This window comes from Mytilus edulis, chromosome 2 (genome assembly GCF_963676685.1).
Source record: "Mytilus edulis chromosome 2, xbMytEdul2.2, whole genome shotgun sequence".
Classification (NCBI taxonomy): domain Eukaryota; kingdom Metazoa; phylum Mollusca; class Bivalvia; order Mytilida; family Mytilidae; genus Mytilus; species Mytilus edulis.
Window position 1 is genome coordinate 83,831,155 of NC_092345.1, and position 25,877 is coordinate 83,857,031.

Consider the following 25,877-nt stretch of genomic DNA (forward strand, 5'->3'; position numbering starts at 1 on the left):
GCAGCAGAAAGACATGTTGCCCTACCTGGACTTATTAATCTGACTCTGATCCAACCTGTCTTGACTCTCACTGCTAAATAATGTGTGCCTAGTCGAAAAGTAGCAAATACAAATTTTCAAGTCTTTGGTTTTGACAAAACAACCAATGCAGTATCAAAATATACCAAGTAACATCTAGAAGTAATTATGTCGTCTTCATCAGGTGCCTGCACAATATGGATGTTTAGTGGATAAAGCTCAGCTTGAGAGCATTCTCTTTGAATGTTGCAGGAATTGGAAAGGAATATTAAATCTGTTTATTACCTGTTCAAATGTGATATTAGCCCCTCTTGTAATATAATCTGCAAATTTACATGCAAACATTCCACAATCACTACCATTCATTTGTTGTGGGATATCCTACAAATACAAATTACAGCTATTAGAGACATCTATGCATAGCACAAACAATCCATATTTAGATGAACTTAAAATGGCATCCTGGGTCTGCGACTGCAAAAAGGCATTCATATCAATCAGGACCATGGCTTCCAAAACCGTCATATATTCCAGACAAATTAATTTTGTTTGGACAATGTCTGTCTGGGATAAACATGAAATGGTAATCTACTTTTCAAGAGACGGTCATTTTAACATAATTTACCAAACAATTTGGAAGTATTTGCGATCTTTTTGACCCGACCTTTTGCTAACAGCCAGACATTTCCGGTCATAAAAGTGACATGATGAATAAATACTATCAAAACAAACCCAACTATAATACCTTCTCATTATAAATCAAGGTTAATTAGTTGTCTGACAGCTAATTTATAAATATGATTTGATGAAAAATTTTAAAAGGTCGTCAGAATCAAGTTGTTTGAACTAGTGCACATGTGCACAGATGGGAAATTTAATTAAGCATCCTTGCTCTTTAAAAATGCTAAAACTATCATTGATACATTTAACTAACGTTCATTTCGAGTATTTTCTTGAAGAAATAACGCACAAAGATTTTACTTATCCGTATCTGGTCCATGTTACCATTGTCAAGTCAACATACAGTAGTACGACAAAGAAAGCAAAAGTAAAGTTTTTGGCAGCGTTATTTTGCACAAATTTTAGAGTCTAAGGCAGATAATAGTACACTGACTTTGCACACTTCAAATGATGCACTGCCATTTAACAGTTTACGTCAGAACTTCGAATTTGTATCAAAGAAAGTTAAATATCGTTTTTTTTTAATGTCATTCATTGGGATGGCCAACTGATTACCATAATTGTCTTTTGTCTATTTAGTTTTAAGGCATTAAAATCTGGATAAGATTTAAAATGTTCGGTTGGCTAAAAATAATTTTGGAAGCCCTGATCAGGACATAACGGCCCTGTGGACCACTTGTCAGGTTTAAAATATCAATTTAAAAGTACATTGTTTACTATTTCTGTGAGGATCTTAAAATCATGGAATCATAGTTTAATTACTAAAAGGCACAAGCTAAAGTGATCAACTTATCACATTATAAGGAAACAAGCAATACAGTAATTTTTTTTGGACCCTAATCATGTGATAAGCATCACTGAATCCCCCCTTCTTTACACTGGACCTATTGATCTTAGTTATGTCTATTCAATACCTTGTCAGATTAATCTTATACAGCTATTCAATCAACCTTACCTCAGCTATTTCTGTTGACCACCCTGACTGGTCAAACTGTTGATTTTTCTTGTCTTTACATTCATCACATAAATATTGCCTTCAAAAATATAATATTATAAAATGTTTAATGCAAAATTCATTCAGGCTGATTTTATTTATAGATGTCTCAAGTTATCAAAAAAAAACCTAAGAAGTCAATAATAGAATAAAATGTTCAGTCCACAAAAGCTAATATTTAGCTTGCAACAGGTAGATTATTAACATGTCTCACCATGTAATTAAGTGTTGCTTAATATAGGGCATGTTTTTTTACTCGTAGTTGAATACTGTAATTTGTCTATAGATGTTTGTATCCCTGTCTTTGAATATTTTGTTCCATAGGCAATCCTACCACATCTCCTTAAAATGTAATCCACAACATTATTGATTAAGATAACATTTTAAGCTTTTATCAATCAATTTATAAGTATGGTAATTTAATCTACAGTGGATTCGCTAATATTTGTTGGATACTAATTTTTGTGGATTTTGTGGGTAAAGGGGAACCACGAATTTAAATATTCAATGAATTGCAAATGTTCTACAGGAATGTATGCAGACATGGCCAAAACCACAAAATTAAATATCCACAAATATGCAAGTTTCCCTCAATCCATGAAAATTGGTACCCACAAAAATAAATGAATCCACAGTATAGACAATAATCCACATCATTATTTTGAAAACAATCTGAATCTGACCTAATCCATAATATACTTACTTGACTGAATCTGACCTAATCCATAATATACTTACTTGACTGAATCTGACCTAATCCATAATATACTTACTTGACTGCATTTAAACATTTTACATTTTGTCCTCCCATTGAATCGTAATATTTTATACATTTCTTTTTGAAGTCCACAATCTAAAATCATTTAAAAAAGTAGTTAATTATTTTTTACATCAGGCAAGTGCTGTATTAAAGAAGTGTACCTTAAGAGCATGATATAAGCTGTGATCCAACAATATTCACTCACAGAGGTTAACTTAGATAGCTGTGATAGATCTGTCAATATGGGACATTAATTTGAGTTAAGCAGCAATAAATTTTCTTTGGTTTCTTTGACCATTTTGTAAACATGAATATGTATGATGGCTTATTTTGAAACTAAATATTTTCTTTTTACATATGTGGTTTCACTTTTAAATCTTCAGCAATTTAGTATACCTGGAAGAGTGCATTGTAATAAGGCTTATTTTCACACAATGTATTAAATTGTAGAAATTCACTTCTTTGCAAACGTTCAAAAACTTTTGAAAGCTTTGACTCTATTGCGTTCGTCACTGAGCACCAATTTACAAATGTTACAAATATACATATATGTATGATACTGCAGAAATCTATATACCAATGTGCATACCCTTAAAAGTTTATCTACAGACGTTCATTAATATATGTATATGTATTCAGACTGCTTTGATGCTGCAGAAGTTCAATTACAATGTTCACATACTAAACTAAACTGATGTTCATTAACACATGCATTATTTCTGTACAAATAGGTGTGATGGTGCAGAAATTAACTTATAAATGTGTGGGAAGTTAAAGAGACATGCTCTTTAAGTTAATTTACAAAAAGTTCACATACTTAATAGCTGTTTTCCTCTTGAAATATATGTATTGATGTGTATATATTTATCGTATATATGTGTGATATTGATGTAAACAGTCAAATATCTAGATGAAAACATACCAAAATAAAATTTATAAAGAATGTGTCTATGGGCTCCCCCTTGTAAATATGCATGAGTAAGCATCCACATGTAGGAATGCAAGATTCATGAAGTGAAGACCGTTTTGTGATTGAATAAGTTTGATAACTTTTGGTTGGGAAACAAAAAATTCAGCTATTTTAATGTTCATAAAGGGCATAACTCATGAATAGTAAAAGAGATACCACCCAATTTCAAACTGATCTATGTTTTGTGGTAATAAGCATTGTGTATAAGTTTTATATCATTTGATTGAGGCAAACTAAAGTTATAGAATGGGAACCAATTTTGGGGATGTAATGACATCACAGACAACGGTAACACTTGATGCCCCCTCCACTACGCCAATTTTTAATCAATAAAATTACAGTAATTAATTTCAACTTACACATAAACACCAATGCATTCCTAAATGTACAGGAACAATTAAGTAGTCATAACTGAATATATCTACTTTCTTTGTCCATCGCCGCACTGTGGAATGTCCACCAGACATTATTTTGGGATAAAAAAATGTATTGAAGGCATAACATTTCGGATAATTGTCTTTTTCTCCTCTCTCCATTAACATGTTCATATAAAAATTGATCACCTGAAAAATAAGTTATAATATTAAGCAATGACATATAAATTTTCATAATTGTAATTTCTACTAAATCTTACTATTTACACATTTAAAAGTTGTATTTATTTATTATGCACAGAACTTAGTTTTATGTCATATTTTGTTGACTAGTTGTATGTCTTCTCCATATTGCAATCATATTGTATATACTTTGACTTCATGCTATTTTATAACACCTTGATATATTATTCTTTAACATGAATACAAAAAATACTTTACAATATCAACATATTAATGCTAATAACAAACAAAACTTAAATACCCCTCCTCCCTAATCATTTTTAGAAGTCATTGTCTGAGAAAAATTTATTCAACATGAACTACTATATGAACATTATCATTAAAAATATCACGGAAATGTGATGTAACTCTAAACTGATGTGCTAACCGCACTGTCTGAACCAAAACCTCTGACCTACCTCATCATTTAACCAATTAAGGCCAGCTAATGTTGCTATATCACCCCTTGTTATTTGAAGTCTATACCCCTCTACTAGTACTTCATGTGCAGGTTGACCTCTTAAAGCTTTGTTTATGACATCATCCATTTCAGGAGTTATTTCTGTACAAATAAAGAATAGCTTTTTTTAAGGACAATGAAAACAAGAGTGCACACACTGAAATGTCTCGCCTTCTTTACTAATCCTTGATACTATCTTGATAGACCTAAATATAAAGCTTTATTACAACTGTCACATAAACTCAACATTAACCAAGAAAATGAAACATTGATTAATGAACCATGAAAATGAGGTCGAGGTCAGATGAACCATGCCAGGCAGACATGTACAGCTAACAATTCTTCATTACAACAAATATAGTTGACTTATTGCTTATAAATAAAGAAAAACAGACCAAAACACAAACACTTAAAACTTAGCAATGGACCGTGAAAATGAGGTCAAGGTCAAATAAAACCTGTGTAACCAACATATAGATCATAAAATATTTCCATACACCAAATATAGTTGACCTAATGCATAAAGTATTACAAAAATAGACCAAAACTAAAAAACTTAACTTTGACCACTGAACCATGAAAATGAGGTCAAGGTCAGATGACACCTGTCAGCTAGACATGTACACCTTACAATCATTCCCTACACCAATTATAGTAGACCTATTGCATATAGTATGAGAAAAACAGACCAAAACACAAAAACTTAACTATAACCACTGAACCATGAAAATGAGGTCAAGGTCAGATGACACCTGCCAGTTGGACATGTACACCTTACAGTCCTTCCATACACTGAATATACTAGCCCTATTGCTTATAGTATCTGAGATATATGGACTTGACCACCAAAACTTAACCTTGTTCACTGATCCACGAAATGAGGTCGAGGTCAAGTGAAACCAGTCTGACAGGCATGAGGACCTTGCAAGATACGCACATACCAAATATAGTTGTCCAATTACTTATAATAAGAGAGAATTTAACATTACAAAAAAATCTGAACTTTTTTTTCAAGTAGTCACTGAACCATGAAAATGAGGTCAAGGACATTGGACATGTGACTGACGGAAAGTTCGTAACATGAGGCATCTATATACAAAGTATGAAGCATCCAGGTCTTCTACCTTCTAAAATATAAAGCTTTTAAGAAGTGAGCTAACACCGCCGCCGCCGTAGCCGCCGCCGGATCACTATCCCTATGTCAAGCTTTCTGCAACAAAAGTTGCAGGCTCGACAAAAAAAACACCATATTTCTATGTCATGCATTTCATCCCTAAATGTTACATCTTGATTATAACCACAATATAGTCTATAACATCTTCCCTTTTACATCTGATAAAATAGAGCTATATTAAATCATGGTTTTGATATTTTTATGCATGTTTTAGTTCAGTGTAGTTTAGTTTAAACATATTTATTTACAGTGGATTGGGAAACAATTTTTTACAACTTATATTAATCCCTTTCCATTTTGGGCCAAAAATAAAATATTGTTTGTTTCCCCTCCCCCGACCGACCCGGTAAAATCGCAGCGACTCAAAATTTTTTATTGGCCATTCTTGTCCAAAAATTTTTTTTGTTGCTATGTTGGTTTTTGGCGATATCTTTCCGATGCTGTAAACGTGCGTTGGTTTTTTGTAATACCTTTCCGATGCTGTAGTCAACAAGCGTTTTAAATCAAGGCATTTTTGCATTGAAGCGTCTATATGATTCGGAATCATGGAAAACAAACATAATGCCTTGCCACACTATTTGTGTTGTGTGCAAGGGTGATATTTGAAAATAAAAAATCTGAAGCATCTTTCAACCCACTGAGTGCACCTTGATTGGCTTTGTCTTTTACCTCGTTCCTGTTTAAAGGATAAAATCTTTGAGTAAAAATGGTCTGAATCGTGCTTTGAAATAAATCTACTTTGTCTACGACTTCGAACAGGTTGGGCAGAAGTCAGCAAATGTGGGATACATGAATTCCCTGCTTTCAGGGAACCTCCCTGATTTCTGGTGTAAACAAGACCAGTTTAAATGTGTTTTTATTTTTCAATTTATGGCATGAAATTTACAAAAGGGCACGTTTTACGTTATAACTTACATCAGTTGAATTTGTAAATACTCAAAGTATTCTAGGAACAACAAAACATGAATAAGTGAAACCTTGTTTTTTCTAGAACTAGAAAAAAACATACAAATCTTTTGTTTAGGACTTAATTGACCAAGGTGCATGATCCAGGTGTAATTGAACATAACTGAATTATGTTCACTTGTATTGAAAATTTTTATTCATTGAATTTTAATTCCCAAGTCATTAACATATCTTTTTGTTATCTCATAATTGATGATCAAGGTATGAATTGGTGAACACAGGAACTGTTGTGAGTTATGCATCAAATTAGACTTGAAATAAGCTTGATTTTTAACTAATTAAACACTTGCTTTCATTTAAAAACATTGTTATCACATGAAGAATATGTGCTTTTGTAGATTTCATACCATAAAATGAATAGGAAAAAAGGAGGTCCCTGTATACTGTTTTTAACACCAGAAAACTGGGGTGTACACTGAATACAGGGAATACCCCACTTTTCTTGACTTATCTTACCTGTTGAATTTTGTAAAACTTCAATATAGAAAAATTATATCAAGAAATAAAATAAAACAAGAATGTGTCCTCAGTACACGAATGCCCCACTCGCACTATCATTTTCTATGTTCAGTTGACCGTGAAATTCGGGTAAAATCTCTAATTTGGCATTAAAATTAAAAAGATCATATCATAGGGAACATGTGTACCAAGTTTGAAGTCCATTGGACTTCAACTTCATCAAAAACTACCTTGACCAAAAACTTTAACCTGAAGCGGGACAGACGGACGAACAGACAGACAGACGGACGGACGAACGGACGCACAGACCAGAAAACATAATACTATCGTAGGTGGGGCATAATAATTTGCCAACCTACCTACCCATACCCTGATAACCTCAGTCGGGGAAGGGAAACAAAGATATTTTTAATGTTGGCCTTGCGGGTGTGAGTGCTGCCTTGTAGCGGTATTAGCCTGCTCTTTTTCGAAATCTATAAGGGTGTTTATTATGTGCAAGACATATGGCTCTCTCTTAACAAAGGTCAGCCATTTATCGTCCCCTTCCGACAGACTGTCATTGTTTCCTCAAGACCATACTAGCAAATGGTGTCAAGGGAGAGCCGAAAAAGCCGAAAATTCAGTCCCTAAAATTTTCATCTTGGAGCAGGAATCGAATCAGGAACCTTTGTGTTTTACTTTATTTTCTCACAAAATTTGATTTTCTAACTGTTGATATTTGTTTGTCACAGTAATTTAGATATTTTTTGCAAGCAATTATTATTGACATTTTTGGAGAATGAAAAAAAAGTGAGTTTAATTATCATGATCTTAGGAAATACTGCATGTAAATATATGAATCAGATATACTATGGTTACCAGGTAGCACTTCTTCTTTTTCTTCCTCCTCTTCTGATAACTCTACAGGTAAATCTTCTGTTACTGCTGGTACTTTCTCATACAACCTCATCTGTATGCGTAACTGAAAATCAAAAACAACACTTAATTAAACAATCAAACTTCTCTAAACAGGTATGGTATAATGAATGAGGCAGGAATCCAACACCAAAGGATAATCAAAATTATTTTCTGGAGGTACTATTTTGGTCTTAAACCATAAAATTGAAATTCTAACAGCAATTCATTACACAGTAAATATAATACTGAAATAATATTTTTCAAATTTAACTTCTAATTTTGTAAATATTATTAATAAAAAAGATATTGTATGGGACGTAATATCTGAGTTATTGAGATGTGTTTGAATACTTTCTTTGGGAAATTAAATAAAATGCTTATGTGATTATTTATTTGAGTTTTAATCCAAACAAACCAATGTTAATTAAGAATTCCTTCTCACCCTTTTCTCAAGATCATCATCTTTGCCTTTTCTCTGTAAAAGATACAAATTCTAATATCAAACAAAATTTAAACATTTAGACTGCATGTGACCTAATCCTTCCCTCCCAAAAAAGCCTTTCTTTTCCAATAGGTATAATACTAATCATATGTGGATAAAAAAAAAGTTCAACACAATTGAGAAAATTGAAAATTGTAAAATGTAAGATTTTGTGTCAATTTCCTTTCCTGCATTTTTTTTTGTTTGTTTAGTAAGCATGAGGAGTACTGTGGAAGTCAAATAGTTTATTTTCTCTTTGTCTTATTGCTTTCGAACATTGTCTAGAGTTTGAAAAATTAGTTGTATTTAACTGTCAAACGTGGGTTTTCTTTATGTTATTATGACAGAAGTGGTTGACATTGTATATTTATTTTTCCTTTATGTCATTTGACAAAATGGCTTATTTTGAAATTATTCCTCATAAGTTGTTGTCAATGTTTACACTCCCTTTGCCTCACCATCTGACAGATGGGGTTGACTGTGTGTTAAGACTATATTCCTATCACCATAAGATATAAGAGGTTGACTTCCTGTTTGCATCTCTTCTTTTATCCTTCCCTACAACATTATGTGATTAAACTCATCCTTTCTTTCTAATTGTTGTTATTGATGTTATCTGTTAGGATCACAAGATATTTCTTCTTTATATACAGAAGCTTGTAGTGTTTATATTATGAATGTTTTACCCTATTCTTCCCAGTTACAATATCTTCCTCTCAGTTAACTTTGAACTTTACCACTGCTTACTTCAAAACTGTCTTATTTCTTCACCTTTCAAAATAATGCCAACATGACTGTTTACCCAGTAATCTTTCTTATTCATTCTTTTTCCTTAACTCTCACATTCTAACATCACTGATAACTTTGAAATCTTTCTTTTATCATCCTCTCCTCTCAAACCTTGACATACATGCTTACCCTTTCCTCATATAATTTTGCTTTCAGCTCTGCTTCAGCTATTTTTCTAGTTCTATCTCTCGCTGATGATGAATATTTTGACATGCTGAAACAAACAAACAATTAGAATTACACAATACACATAATACATGGTGATGCCTTCACTAATTACATTAATCTTATAACAGCATGTCCTATTTTCATGAACAAAACAATTGCTGAACATTTGATTAACATCTATTGTCAAGAAATTTATAAGTAAGCAGCTGCATCAAGAGAGCATGATTAGCCCTAATTGTGCACTTTGAATATGTTTTGAAAATAAAATGAGCTATTAAGAAGGCATTCAATCAGAGACAAATAAAATGGCTCACACAGCATAAATGGAAAAGATGAGCCCCAAAAATGCTATTAGTTTCTAAAATTTACTACTTTGCTTTAATATGCTTCTTTTAAAAACTTGGTCATTTATATATCTTTTCTGTGAATTCTAACAACTTTTGTTATTCAAATTTCTATTCTATTCTGAAATGTTTTCAGATGGTGACACATAAACATGATAAATGAATGTTCAAAACTTTTTCATCCCTACTCTTACATGCAAATCATTAAAAATTGGTGATAAAATTTAATTCAGTGTTCTCTAGTATGAGGATGAATACAAATCTGAGAATAATAGCCACACAATTAATGTATTGAAGTTCCCTTCTATATGATTTTAGACTCACATTCCTGAGACCCAGCTGTCTGATAAATACTCTGAACTTCTGTAATCTTTGTGGTCTGTTGAAATTCTGTAAAATATAAATTGTACAGTTATACTGAGATGAAACCAATCTTTAAAATTGAATTATCTAACTTTATTTTTTGAGCTATAAAATTTTAAATTGAAAGGTAAAAACCCATGTCCAAATTTTCAACAATTCTACTTATAAAAAAACTTTCAAGTATTACAATTCATATATACAGTGGATTCCTCTTAATTGTTCAAATGCCAAGGGAAATTATGCAGTTATATGAATTGAGAAATTCATTAATAGTTTTCAAGACTGTTTGCTTGTTAGAACAAAATAAATTTCATAATTTACTTTTTTTTTTAAATTTTCATCTTGTCACAACAGAAAATAAAATGTTGTAATTTGAAAAAAAAAATAAAATTCATGATCCAATATGTGCCATAAACCAGAAAATTTGTCCACAGGAGACTATGCCCTACTCACACACATATCACATTTCCATGTTCAGAGCTTGCAAAATATGGGTCAACATAATATCCCCTACTATGGAAAGAAAGGGGATACAAATTTCACATCATAAAGATAACATATATTTAGTTTCAAATTGATGTGATTCCATAGTAACTTCTTTAACCCTTCTATTAAACAGGATAAGGGAGAGATGCACTGACCAGAAAACAATATCCCCTACCATCATAGAAAGGCAGGCCTCAGAACACACTTATTCCTCCCATTGGTTGCATTGCATTTTTTGGTAAAAGTAAAATTAAATTTTAAAATTTGTACCGTTTCAAACATGAAATAAATTTAACTGCTTATAGACCATTATTATTTGAATAAAATATGCTTGCCCAAAGACAATCCATCAGTGCTTTTTCTTTTGAGAGCCATATTAACATGCCAATGGTAGGATTTGAATCTTGAATAAATGGTGAAGGCTAATTTCTACCCTACTTTCATTTTTGCCAAATCACTACTTTCACTTTCAACAATAATTTTTTTTCCACATGTTTTACTTATTTCAATATATATGCAACTTAAAGGACCACTTCAATATTAAACATTTCAAAGAAAACAGTAGTCAGAATACTTAGGAAGAAATACCCTATATAATAATTGGGAACTATATTCCTAGACCACTAACAAAGGGAATTTTTTGTGGTCTGAGGCCGGCATTAAAATAGAGAGATCTGATTGGTGAACTTACATATAAATAAAATTATGTTCTGGAAGATCCACCATCATTGACAGCAACTATTTCTTTGACATGAGAAGTAATGTAGTTTTCATTTGATAGGAAAATCACAATGTTTCTTGTCTTATTATCCATACCAAAAAAGCTACTGCTCAATGAAGCAAATCCATATCATAACTGAACAGAGCACATGTATAAATTCTATATTTTAAATTATAAATGAGACAACAAGTCTGTACACCTGGACACATGTCAAATGCTTATTCATTTTGATGGAGGATATAGGCTAAAATTTTCAGATTTTTTAACGAAATTAAGGTGGTACATTACACTACAGGGAGATAACTCTGTAAAAATCAGTAATGTTTTACTCACTTTTTATTGTTAAGGAAAAATTAAGCATTTTAAGGATCAAACTTAGTGTTTGTCAAACTGCTATATATCCAATGAAAATTTTAAGATAAAATGTGTGGTTCAAGTTTTTTTTTTTTTTTTTGTATTTTTGTCAAAGGGTCAAAAGTAAATATCCTGTCAAAATTTCATGAAAACTAAACAAGCCAAATATATATTTTATTCAAAGTGTTTCGTACCACCTTAGATGTGTATGATGACTGATTTTAACTTGGATGTGTACAGATTAATGTATGCTTAAAAGACATACCTTTGACTTCTTTCTATCATTGACTCTCTTTCAGGTGGAGTTTTTCTGCCTAAAAAATGAAATGTGTTGTATTAAAAGTTCTAATTTGTTTAAATGGTAAGTTACCATTAATTTTGATAGATACTTTTCAATATATTGCTGCTTTGATTTAAAAAACATATATAACAATCTGAAAAACAAGAGTCTTCCCGATGACATAGTTGTGGTTATTATGGAGTATATAAGTGATTAAATCCTAACCTTTTTGGTTTTACGGCTCATCAATTCTTGTTTTTATACATCATAAGCTTTCCAAAAATTTTCTTTGATCATTCCCGCTTAAGGTGGCTCGGGCCTTTTCGAAGTTTCTATCAGAAGTGCCGTATTTTTTGTTATTTTATTCTTTACAGAAAGTGAATCAAATTGGTCGAAAAAAAATAGGGGGTCACGGACCTTTTAAGTTCAAAATTTTACTTTTAAACAGGTATGTAAAAGGGACCATTTTTCAATGAAATGATAGGGAAAATAGAGGTGTTGACATATTTTTATCGGAATATCAAAAAAACGTTCTATGACACTTGGTCCAAAACTGTAATATAAAAAGCTGAAATATAGCTTCAAAGAATGAGCAAATAAAAAACATAGGTCACGGATAAGGAAAAATAAATATTTTGCTTTAAAACTCAAATTTTGGCAGGAAAATGGTGAAAATGGGTGAAATGTCATTTTGACCCTTTAACAAATACGGATAATAACGAAAATATTCTATTAGTCACATAACTACAATGATTTAACATTTCTAATCAGTCAAAATATTTTAAAAAAATATATCAAATTTACGACAAATACTTTTGTAATTCATGCGTGAAATTATGCGCAGTCGAATAGTCCCGAGCCACCTTAAGGTAATTCAAGAGCATTAAGGACACATCAAATTTATAATGAGTTGTTTACATTTTACTCTTTTAAAAATAGTTGATTGGACCCAAGTTTTGAACTTATCCAAGATATTGCTGATATAAATCTGAAAAATCAGGCAAATATTGTACATCAGAGAGTGTCTACAAGACTGAACTAAAATGTGGAAGCTGCCACTGAGATGTTTTCAAAGACAAACTACCATTTTGCCAGCCTTAACCCTATGTTCCAAAACTTGATTATAGTTTTATTCTCAACACTCTTTAGGATGATTGTGAACAAGTATGGTTTTCACTGACCAAATGATTTAAGAGAAAAGATTTATTTTCTAGTTTATAGATGGATGGCAAGACAAAAGACACTAACAAGCATCCTAAAGATCCTGTGATGTATAAAATTTGTGGAGTTGTACCAATTAGAGTAATAACAAGACGATTAACAACAATGCCATGAAATTATTTAAACGATCATAGAGTAATTTTGCAAACATCAAATGACAATAAAATTACAAGTTATTCCTGGCCCAAGTTCACAAATTGAACTTCTCTTCCAACAATGTTACATTAACATGATTAAATAAATCAAACCTCAGATATCAGTCAATTATTTCAGGGACTTTGGAATTTCACACAAAGATCTTTTTAAAATCCATGGTCTTAATAATAAGAATTCATACCTGTTTGAGATTCTTTAGTTGTAAATAGTTCTAACATGGATGTGTCTGGTAGTCTTGTTGATTCTAACAGTGGTCTCTGTGGTAATGAGGTAGGTGTTTGAACAGTGCTTCCACTTAACGAGGTCTTTCGAATCATTTCTATCGGGGAGACATGTCTCTCCAACATAGATGATCCAGGAGGATGTTGGATGTGTTTTGCTTTCATTTTATGACGAGGAATATCTTTTGAAATGTCTATTTTTGTAACATAATGATTTGTTCTGTTTCCCAGCAAACTTTCTTCTGACCTAAGGTAAAAGAACAAAGTCGAAATATTAAAAAAAAAAAAGTAAAATGTGCAACCCCTGTTATTATTATAACTGTTTATATCCACACATTCTACTAAAATTGCTTGTTTCCATCTGCCAAATTTGCTAGAAAATAAACTGGTCTTTTAATCTTAGGGTCATTGTTTCTTTTTTCTAATAGAACCAGAGGTTATGTCATAAACGCATAAAAAAAATACCCCATCCCCAACACATTAAGTTCTGATTAGGATTTAGGAGGAGCAGACCCTAATGGGTACAGAGGTTTGTGGGTATGACCAAGTCCTTGTCATGCCACAGTAAATCCCAAAATAAATTCTGGATGAAGATTTGTAACTGGTGCAAAATAACTTCATGTAAGAAATATTTTTTAAAGTCTAATCAAACTGTTGTCCATTTTTCTAGTAACAGTAGCACATACAAGAGTTTGACTGAAATATGAACAGAAACCCAATCACTATACTCTATTCCTAAATTTACAAATGTGTTATTTGAATAGCACTTGACATCATACAGAAAATTTAACACTGTAAACATTCTACGGTTCATCTTAATACATTGTAAAGGCTGTTTAATATTCCCATAGAAAATTTAACTGTACAATCTACGGCCCTGACAGCAAACTTAACCTGACAAGAGAAAATAACTCTTAATACGGTATACAGCTTCAATTAACTGTAAACAAAGAACTGTGTCTCACCTTTTTGTAATCTTTGATAATATAATGCAAATGTTGGCAATATTTTTTAAAATATCAATAACATGTAAATTATGCAAAACATTTTAAGTCAATGAACAAAGTTTTAAGGTGCAGGTTCAAATAACCTCTATGCAAATGAGAAATTCTGATATCTATAAAACTGCATACTAAATACTAGTGACTTATCATTAGTGGTTCCCCGTAATCTGATCTAATCACAAATGAATACAGGTAAGCTTAGCAAAAGTTTCAAAGTAAATAAACCATGACTGAGCCAAATAATCTGCATGGAAATGAGATGTGACAATGCTAATACAACTGCATACCAAATATCATTGTCCTACCACTAGTGGTTCCCCCCATAAATTGACCTAATGCCAAACTCATAAATTGTTGAAGCTGCTGCCGCCAGAAACTGTTCATATAAGACTAACTTGTTCTACTTTGTAGAAGCAAGACAGAAAGCTAAGGTTCAACTAAAGTGCACATGTTCCTTTAAGTATTTTAGTGCATTCATAAACATTTCATAAATCTCACCTGTGTGATTTTGATTTATTCACAGAAGGCCAGTCTTGTTGGTTTACTTCATTTTCTTCTGTTTGTGATGATTTAAGTGGAACACTGGTATACTGTTGAAGTAGCATCTTATATCTTTCTTTTTCATCTAGTCGTACAGTCTGTAACATAAAAGTTCATTTTAAGTTTTATCACTTCCTAAGTAAAGTGTAACGCATTTTAATGATACAACCTGAGCATGAGTTAAACGTAGTTTTACAGAAAGTTATAATAGTGGTAAATTACTACTAAAATTGATTAAAACACCTCTAAGCCATTGCATGTCTTGCAAAATTCAGCAAGGATATGGCTTGTACGCTGCCTAAATCAATAACCATTCTAGGTTTAAACATATTTCAGGGGGAAAATAAACACACTTAAGCAGTCTTAAAAGTGAAAAGTGGAGTAATTTCTTTCAAAATATATGGGGAATGTATGCATATCATATAAAGTTATAAGGAGACATTACTGAAGAATGGTAAAAGTGACGCTCCCATAATTTGTACTTGATCTGAGTTCTGTGGTAATAAGTATTGTGAATATGTTTCATAAAACGGGCATACCTCTTGAACTGTTAAAGTGACACTACTATTCAAATTTTATCTGTATTTTGTGGTACAAGCACTGTATGTTTATATAAGTTTCATGACTTTAATACCATCAAAATCAATTCAATTCAATTCAATATTTTATTTAAGAAATAATTTCTTCATGTCATGCTCTATGCTCATTTTAACATGGGTAGGCATTATATTTGTCGATATTTTACACTGAGCGTTAGCGAGGTGTAAAATGTGGTCAAATATAATGCCTACCCATGTTAAAATGAGCATAGAGCATGACACGAAGGAATTATTTCGATTCTAATAGGACAAATACAGTATTTTTATAGGTCGAAGCGTACGAAAATACCGTAAAAATGTTTGGCTTTTCCCGTTTCCTCCCCGAGGAGTCTGTGCATTACATTCCATATTTGATAAGTTTAAAAACTACGAGCAGGGTAAATATATGTTGTTTTATAAAAATATATAATAAAAGTTTATGCTAGCTGCTTAAATGTATATATTTTAAAGGATAAAGATGGAAATAACGTTAATATACACAGTAAGTTCATGCGCATGTGTCAAACATATTTTGTGCTCATTAGAACACGGCTTTGTTTACAAAGCGTAATAAGGACGTCATATTAGATTTTTATTTCATAAAACGGGCATACCTCTTGAACTGTTAAAGTGACACTACTATTCAAATTTTATCTGTATTTTGTGGTACAAGCACTGTATGTTTATATAAGTTTCATGACTTTAATACCATCAAAATCAATTCAATTCAATTCAATATTTTATTTAAGAAATAATTTCTTCATGTCATGCTCTATGCTCATTTTAACATGGGTAGGCATTATATTTGTCGATATTTTACACTGAGCGTTAGCGAGGTGTAAAATGTGGTCAAATATAATGCCTACCCATGTTAAAATGAGCATAGAGCATGACACGAAGGAATTATTTCGATTCTAATAGGACAAATACAGTATTTTTATAGGTCGAAGCGTACGAAAATACCGTAAAAATGTTTGGCTTTTCCCGTTTCCTCCCCGAGGAGTCTGTGCATTACATTCCATATTTGATAAGTTTAAAAACTACGAGCAGGGTAAATATATGTTGTTTTATAAAAATATATAATAAAAGTTTATGCTAGCTGCTTAAATGTATATATTTTAAAGGATAAAGATGGAAATAACGTTAATATACACAGTAAGTTCATGCGCATGTGTCAAACATATTTTGTGCTCATTAGAACACGGCTTTGTTTACAAAGCGTAATAAGGACGTCATATTAGCTTTAGTATAAACTTTACAGTTTGTGACATATAACCAAACAAATGGAGACAATAACTATAAAAATCAAAAATGACATGTACTTTAAGAATAATAACATTCTATACTATTTTTTTAAATGGTCAAGTGGTACTTTTATTTTATTCATAAATCAAAGAAATACCTATTTCTAAGAAAGGGGTATAACTCTGGAACAGAGATGTAAATATATTGAATATGCCAAATTTCAACTTGATCTGTAATATGAACCATGACAATTATTTTAAATTTAGCTATTTTTTCATGAAATAAATAACCATTAATAGCCATAAGTTATACCATAAATGTAAAAACAGTCAAAAACATTGTATTCAGGGTTCAAAAGAATTGGTCCAGGGGTGTAATCATTATCAACTGGAAAGGAAATAAAACAAAACTTTTAAGGTAACCAAGAGGCTTAACTAACACATATATGTTGACATGTTTTAACAAAGAAGATCTTTAATTTTAGGCTAATCAAAAGAATTGAATCATAGAATTATCCTGAGTAGGACTTTCGTAATATTTTGTAGATTGTTTTTACCTCTGTTGCTGTGAAGAGTACTTCAGATTTTTTCTTCTCAAACAATGATCTCTGCTTTCTTCTGTCACTCCCTGGTCTATGATCTGTAACAAAGTTATAACATTAATGGGCATCTTCTTCCTCATAGGCATTATTCAGTCCTCAAAATTTAAAATTTTCTTTTATGTTTGCTAAGAAAAAGAAACAAAAATTTATACACTACAGACGGGATGGATTTTGTTATTAACACCTGCTTACTGTTGGCTAGATTGTTGGCTGCTCACTCGATTGATTAATTGAGTTTGGACTTAAACACCAATGTAAGTATTTTTTCTTATTTTGTTAGACCACTGATCCAGGGTAAAGCCCTTAGGAACACCAAAGCCATGAGTTTGTTGTTAAGTGGTTGTTCTTGGTTTCTGTCATTCAAATGTACATTTGTTTTTTGTTTAATGTTTTTCAGCCTAAATCAGGCAATTGTTTCACATTTTGTATTCTTAGATAGCTTATTCTACATGTATGGTGTGGATATTGTTTATTCTTGAAGGCCTTAAGGTACCTGAGGTTTTTTACATGTTATATGTTCGGACTATGGTGAATAGTTGTCTGTTTGGCAATCATTCTACATTTACTAATATTTATTCTTAGTTTGTTTGAACAGGAATAATTCAAACTTAGAGCTGTAAATAAGCTAAACGTTTGTTTCTTATACAATTTTTTCATTTCTTTAGATGAATACAAACATACTGCTCTGTTTCATATTGTCTTGACCATTTCTGCTGGGCTCCATAGAACCCTTTACTACTGATGCATAAGACTTTCTACCAATCTGTTGTAATTAAGCATAGTAAATATTCTTAAATAAGTCTTATGAATTATTATACATGAAATATAAATCTGTTTTCAAAATTATGCTCAATACATGTCTGTACAAAAATGTAAATATAGATTCCTTTATGCTGAGGGCAAGATATTTTGTCATTTGGAATGTTGCTGTCTAGATGAGACAAAAAACAGCATATTCTTTTATAAGACTAAATTTATTTTATGCATTAAAAACTCAGAAAAATTTGTAATAACTTTTCATTTTATTTAGTTAACAAAAATTGAACAATGATTTTGATTATGATGGTTATTGTTAGTGCTTACTTGTTGATAACCTGGTCCTGGTCCTTGAATACTAGGAATTTCTCGTCCATCACCATTTACTATATCACCATCACTGATGGAATTTCTCTCTATTTCCTGACTATTACCATTATAACTTGGAATTTCAGATGAAGCATGGTCACTTCTTTTATCCCTGACATATATCTGACTTTTTCCAAAGTTTGTCTGAACTTGATTTGACCTCTTTGCCACTGCTATCCTGTTACCATTATGTTTTCCTGACACATCATGGTCTCCATCATTTGTGAAATTCTGATGTAAGTCACCATTTCTTTTGCCTGGTTCTTTTGTTTTAAAATCAAACATGCTACTCCAGCTTGATTTACTTTTAACCCAGTTAGCCATCTCAGCAAAAACTGAAAATAGAATTTGAATTATACAATCTTTAAAAAATCAAGGTTAATAAGGTTGGTACTATAATAGGATAAAATTCTTTCATTGTGTGCTTTTGTTGATGCAAAGCCAATCAAATATTCAGGAACACTTTGGTATACATGTACATGTATATTTTTAATAGGAAGAAAAAGGGGATAAATATAAATTTATTACTAAATCTGCTTAAGATGGAGATTTCATTTTGCTTGAAATAAATTGTATGTCTATATAGCTATAATTGCATAAAGTGGCCTATCATATGAGACAAAAAGTGACATTGTGAAAAACAGAAATAGCAAATTATCTCCCTTATTTCAAGCAAATTTATATTGAAATCAGTCTAAAGTTACCCATCATTTAAAATCAAAAATAGCTTTGACTAAACTGGTGGTCACTACCCTTTACTCTTATTAGAAACAAGAAAGTGTCCATAGTACACAGATGCCCCACTCGCACTATCATTTTCCATGTTCAGTGGACCGTGAAATTCGGGTCAAAACTTTAATTTGGCATTAAAATTAGAAAGATCATATCATGGGGAACATGTGCACTAAGCTTAAAGTTGATTAAACATCAACTTCACCAAAAACTACCTTGACCAAAAACTTTAACCTGAAGCGGGAAGAAGGGACGCACAAACGAACAGACGAACGGACACACAGACCAGAAAATATAATGCCCCTCTACTATTGTAGGTGGGGCATAAAAAAGAACTACTTTCTATTTTCAGTAGTAGGGTTTTAAATTACAATAAATGGAGAATGTGTCCCATGCCGCTTGCATACAACATTATAAAGGGGCATAACTCCAAGAACTATAAAAGTGACGCTACCCAAATTTGTACTTGATCTGTGTTTTTTGGTAATAAGAATTGTGTATAAGTTTCATAACATTTGGTTGAAACAAACTCATTAGAGAACAGAAACAAATTTTGGGACATACGGATGTATGTACGTACAGATTGACAAGGGTAAAACTTAAAGACCCCTCCACTACGACGAGGCATAAAAAATGTAAAGTAGACTATTTTTCATCATATTTTCTTATCAGCATATGAAAATTCAAAGGTGGATTTTTGATTTCTTCTTTTTGCTCCTTCCAACTGGTCTTAGCAGTTTTTTCACATGTTGTGTTGATACTTCACAGTAACAGGATAGGAGATGGTTGAAGGCTCACTTACATATCAAACTCAGCAACATTCATTATATTTATGTCAGAGCCTGTGCCAAGCCAGAAATCTATTATCCAGTTGTTTTCTTTAGTTGCTATTTGTCATATTAGTTTTTTCATTTAATGTTGTAGTGTTAATCAGGCCATTGGATTTTCTATTTTGAATTGTTTCACATTTTAGCATAACCAAGCCTTATGATCCTTACATGTACTAAATTGTGTACTATTTGCTGTTTTGTTCATTGTTAAAGGAAGTAAAGAGAACTGTATCTATTTACATCTATATCCTTTGGTTTTTGTGGATAGTTGTCTCATTGAATTTTGTAATCATATGACATCTACTTATTTTTCTGTAAATGGTGGTTTGGTTAAAAGACTAACAACATGCTTATTGGGTACAACTATAAGAACACAGCACCTCCTAAAAGGATTTAACTTCATTGCAGATCTGGATGTCTTACACAGTAGAACCAATCCAAATCAAACTTCAAGATTAATACCAATGCAAATTCTCATTAATCAAAAGCCTAACCTTCTACAATTAATGTTACACCTATACAATTATATTTATAAGACTTTTTTGCTGAGGTATCCAGTCCAGAAACGAATTGTTGAAATTTTATTCAAATGACTACAAAATCAACATCACCAATGAACTATTATGGAAGTTTTTTTTGGAATAACTAATTTGATAAAACTAGCTTTAGTCTACTGTAATACATTTACATGCCGCTATGGCTGGTTTCCACTACAAACACAACACATTATATAGATTATATAAATTATTATATATAACCAGATGCTCCGCAGGGCACAGCTTTATACGACTGCAGAGGTCGATCTTGATACAGCTCTGAATTTGGATTGTGATAAAATAGTTGACACAGCATAGGTTTCTGACACAGAATGAATATGGTCTAATGGACTTAAAATAATTTTTTTTCTTTTGAGCAATACACTAAAAAAATGCTGTTGAATATTAATATCTCAAAAAAAGATATATTTGAAGAAATTTTCTTTTTAATTTCTGAAATCTGAAATGAGAAAAATAGTACACCCCGCCCCCACACCCCCACCCCATTTCTTTTTCACCTCCCCCTTTCCCTTATTTCAAAAATAATCTCAATTCAAATTTCTTATGGAATTTGCAACAATAACTACTCATTTAAACATATCTATAAACTATTAAAATATAAAATGACATAGTCATGGTTAAAATTAGTATTAATAATAATTAATAGCAACTTCTAAAAATAAATTTATAGCTCATCATCTCAAGACAATCATCACAAGAAAAACCCTTGTTTCCCCCCCCCCCCCCCTCCCCACCCATCCCTTTGTAGTATGGAAACTTGTGGTATAATTTCAGAGAGATTTAAACACTTAAACACAAGTTATTGACTGGAAACTACAAATATGCTTATTTGGGCCCCTTACTCCTAAACCTTTGGGACTACAACCCCCCAAATCAATCCTTCCTTTTCTGGTTATAAACCTTGTGTTAAAATTTTATTGATTTCTAATTACTTATACTAAAGTTATAATCTGGAAACCATCTGTCTTCGGACGAGGCTGACGACGTGATACCAATATACGACCAAATATTTTTGCGGTCTTATAAAAACTTCAAGTTCATAATTCATCCAATTATGCTTTGATTTGGACATATTATGCATTTGAAGAATGATAAATGCAAATATTGTCATACTTACAGTTGTAACCTAGTTGAGGGTTTTGCTCTGAATTCTTGGGTCGTTTTACTTCAATTATTTCGCAGTCTGTGTCATCACTGAATAATAAAAAATATATTACCTTACTCTTATTATGCTGTTCATCAACTTACACAAAAAAAGTGATTTTCAATTTTTGTGCACATGTACATGTATCTATTTCATTTCAGAAAACTGATTGATAGGGAAGTATTTTGAAATTAAATTTTTCAGCTAAGTTAATTTTTTTTTACCAAAGTGCCATAGCTTATGTCTTGCAAAATAAATCTACTTACTATCGACTACATAGTCATGATAGTATATTAATCAGAAATAATTCAGTAGGAAACAAAGAATTTAACAAAGTTCTGGTGATCATGTGCTGCGTTATTGTTAGTAAGCCTATAGTTACTAACATAAAGTTGATAAACACAGTAAAATGTTTTGTTTTCTGTAACCAAAGGCCAATAAACTATAGAACTGAGGTCACAGTGAAATTAATTCATTCCTGCAATTGAAAACATTTTCATACAACTATTTTCCACCTTTCATGTCCCTTCTTAGATACAAATTACAGTGGCAGATCCAGAATTTTTCATAAGTTGTGGCGCGCTCCGGTCATTCTTCAGTGATTCCCTAAATAATCAATCCAATTTTTCCTAGAAAAGAGGGGAGGGGGCTCTGAATCTGTCTCTAAATTACGATAAGATAATGAAAATATCCAAGTTGAGTTGTGAGTATCTGCTACCTAATAATACCCTCTCGATAAGAAGGATATATATTCAAATAAAATTAAAAAGAATCATTTTGAATTTTTTCTGATGTACAAATACATCACACTACACAACACTTTTTTATACTTGAAAGGCAAACCCTTTTAATATATACATACATGTATATAGCCTTACCTTGTCCTAGAAGCTGATCCTGAATTGCATTTATCTATATTTTCAGTTAATAAGTCATTTATTGGAAGTTATTTTAGTTCATCAGATAAGATTTTCCCATGTTTAACATAATATTAGGTTTTTTTTTTGCATTTGGTAAATCAGTTATTTATTATAAACGGTTGAACAAATACTACTAATAATAATAAATTCTTTATTTAAAGAGGGTAAACACAGTTAGTTACAATTACTAATCTTCCCTGAGGTTCTTGTATACAATATTAATACAAGTAAAAAATATAAAAAATAATAATAATAATAATAAGAGAAAAATAAAACATTACCATACGTACATGAATCATGAAAATAGTTCTGTTGGAAATATAATTTGTTCAATTTTTTCGGTGAAAAGGGTTAAGGGTTCAGTAAACAAACATAATATTTTCGGCCTATGTGGTTCCAAAGAAAAAAAAGAAGAGCAGATTGCTCTGAGGGATACGATTGCCGATGTTTCATTGACACATGTATACATGTAGCTGGATAATGTTATTTTCAAGACTAATTCAACTGCACATGTAAAATAGTTACAAAATAGCCAATCCCAGATAAAAGTGTATGAACAATGTAATTAGGCCTATTGTGTTTTATTTTTGTACTATCAATTCCAAGTTTACTTTCCACAGCAGTCACTGAGACTCAGAGTGAGAGAAGGTATTTCACTTCATATCTTATCACCTATTTTCCTACGTTAATTCTAGGAGGAACCCCATTCCTAACTCTTTAAATATTTAATTTCCTTTTTGACTCCTTTTTGTACACATTTATCGGTTTAAATTGCGATCGTTTTTAATATAATACACTTTATTGACAGAACGAGCTAATACTTGATGTATTGTTTTGATTCAGAATTCACGGAAGTTACTTCCGGAAGGGAGACAACTCGAAACAATAATATGGAAGACTCCATTTCGCCTGAAGGGGTGTTCTACGATGTGGACTATATTTATTTTAATTTAAATGATGCATATGATTTAAAATTATGCAACAACAATAACCTTCAATAGCAGACATACATAGAAAAGATCCATTGGAGTAACTCTCAGAACAGGGGTTTCCCTAATTTTGGACACACATTACACAAACTCTAGAGGATGAAACCATACAAACAAGATTTTATGAAATAAAAGTATGTTATGAATGTGTTCACACAATATAATCCAATTATTGGTTTTATTAGTTGAATGAAGTGAAGTCATAAGTCTTAGGTGTCCGTTCGCCCTGATTCACGTTCGCACTAGTACCTGTTCGCCCAGGGTCCATTCGCCCTGATTTTTATTTTTTTCTAATTGTTGTCTGGTCGCATAATTTTAAGTATTTAAACAAAATATGTTAGTTTGTTGAAAAATTGACAGAATATTTATATTGCCGCAATCAATTTATCATTTTCCCTTTGATTTGCAGTTGGAAACTACAATGTATTTATCTTCATTGATATTTTTTAACAAAATAATTGTATTCAGTCCACAAATGTATGCAGTATAACTGAGACTAGTCTCAGAGTATTATAACAAATGAGCTTGTAAATCCATTTCATGATTTACAGTTCGTACATCATTGTTTTTATTATTTATCCATCAAAAGACAACGGTATCACAATAATCAGTGATCCGAATTATTTTGTCATTGAACAATTAATCATCCTAAACAAGCCATAAACTTTAACATATTTCCATGCCCTGAATATTAATATTTTTTATAAGGCGAACAGACTCTAAGGGCGAACGAACTCAGGGCGAACGGACCCAGGGCGAACATGTTATTAGGGTTATTATACCCTCGACTGCACCATACCAGTATTGCGATCACCAACTACAGGGGATCCGCAGGAAATCCTCTGTACGAAGAAAATAGGGCTCCAATCATTTTTCATATTTTACAGTGGTCCGACAGAAAATGTACAATAGCCGTCATAAATATTTTAAAACAGCATATATAGCTCTCATACAATCAATAATGGAGTATGGATCAATTATTTGGGACCCATATACCCAAAAAGACATTGACAAACTAGAATCCATACAAAAGAGAGGTGCTAGATTCATTACCAAAGACTACAAATCAAGAGAGGAAGGATGTATGACAAAAATGCTATAAGAACTTCAACTCCCGTCATTACAATCAAGACACCAACAACAACGACTGATCTTCTTTTTCAAAGTGGTTGAGGGGAAGATACCAGCGCTTCCTCACGACGATTTAATCCAATTTCATAGACCAAAGAGACAAATCAAAGCAACAACATATAATAACTTTGTAACAAAAAACATTATAGACCACCAAGTCCGCAACAACAAACGTGCGGTCATAGTTCCAACCAGTAAGACAGAACAATACAAGAACTCTATTTTTGTGCGCACTGCAATAAACTGGAACCATCTGGAAGACTCAGTAGTGTGCGCCACTACTACCGAGGAGTTTAAATCAGCACTCCTCAGTAAGCGCGCCTAATTGTGCGCAGACCAACCCGTCACATAATAGCCGAAAGGAATCTGTGACGTACCCATCCTAATTACACAAGTGGGAAATAAAGATACAGATACAGAACACCTATATTAGGAAAACGGTTTTCCATTTTTACGGCAAAACCACAAGACATTTATGTTTTCTTTATTTTACCTCTCGTCTCGTGGTCTTTTTCTTTTTCTTGAATTTCCAACTTGAGGTGAAAAGATCAAAGATTTGAATTTGTTGGTAAAGGAGTTAAACATTTCCAACAAACCGTTATTAAAAATCTTTGTTCGTGCAGTGAAAATATAACTTGCGCCACGGAAGTTGCATTATTATCGCCCTCTGTTGTGTACAAGGGAGAAAACTCCAAAACCGTAGTAAGACAATTTCGGACTATAAAGCAGTCGGCCCTCAATAGAGTCGACACTCGCAGCAGTTGCTCCAGACTTTGCAAGAGAAGAGTAGCCTTGATCTTGGTTACATATTATGTCATGTCCTGGACATTACTTCATCGCGCGTATGTCAAGTTTAATAACTTAGTTACTTACAACAATACTTTGAACCCCCGATTATCTTTTAGGAACGACTGTTCGGCTT

General features: G+C 32.0%; 1 protein-coding gene across 1 annotated transcript in view; it reads right to left on the minus strand.

The window, feature by feature from the left end:
- LOC139513177 (sentrin-specific protease 1-like) overlaps window positions 1-25,624 on the minus strand; it is a 29,777-nt gene extending 4,153 nt beyond the window's left edge. Inside the window, exons 1-17 of the mRNA XM_071301457.1 lie at window positions 25,449-25,624; window positions 21,889-21,965; window positions 18,611-18,987; window positions 18,209-18,290; window positions 17,483-17,565; window positions 15,062-15,201; window positions 13,520-13,806; window positions 11,947-11,995; window positions 10,082-10,147; window positions 9,375-9,459; window positions 8,418-8,450; window positions 7,937-8,039; window positions 4,439-4,581; window positions 3,783-3,986; window positions 2,467-2,546; window positions 1,655-1,733; window positions 304-399 (exon numbers count right to left, since the gene is read on the minus strand). Of these exons, the coding sequence (XP_071157558.1) occupies window positions 304-399; window positions 1,655-1,733; window positions 2,467-2,546; window positions 3,783-3,986; window positions 4,439-4,581; window positions 7,937-8,039; window positions 8,418-8,450; window positions 9,375-9,459; window positions 10,082-10,147; window positions 11,947-11,995; window positions 13,520-13,806; window positions 15,062-15,201; window positions 17,483-17,565; window positions 18,209-18,290; window positions 18,611-18,987; window positions 21,889-21,965; window positions 25,449-25,540 (2,076 nt within the window). The 5' untranslated portion in view covers window positions 25,541-25,624. The remainder of the gene's footprint in view (window positions 1-303; window positions 400-1,654; window positions 1,734-2,466; window positions 2,547-3,782; window positions 3,987-4,438; window positions 4,582-7,936; window positions 8,040-8,417; window positions 8,451-9,374; window positions 9,460-10,081; window positions 10,148-11,946; window positions 11,996-13,519; window positions 13,807-15,061; window positions 15,202-17,482; window positions 17,566-18,208; window positions 18,291-18,610; window positions 18,988-21,888; window positions 21,966-25,448) is intronic.
- Between the last annotated feature and the right edge of the window lie 253 nt (window positions 25,625-25,877).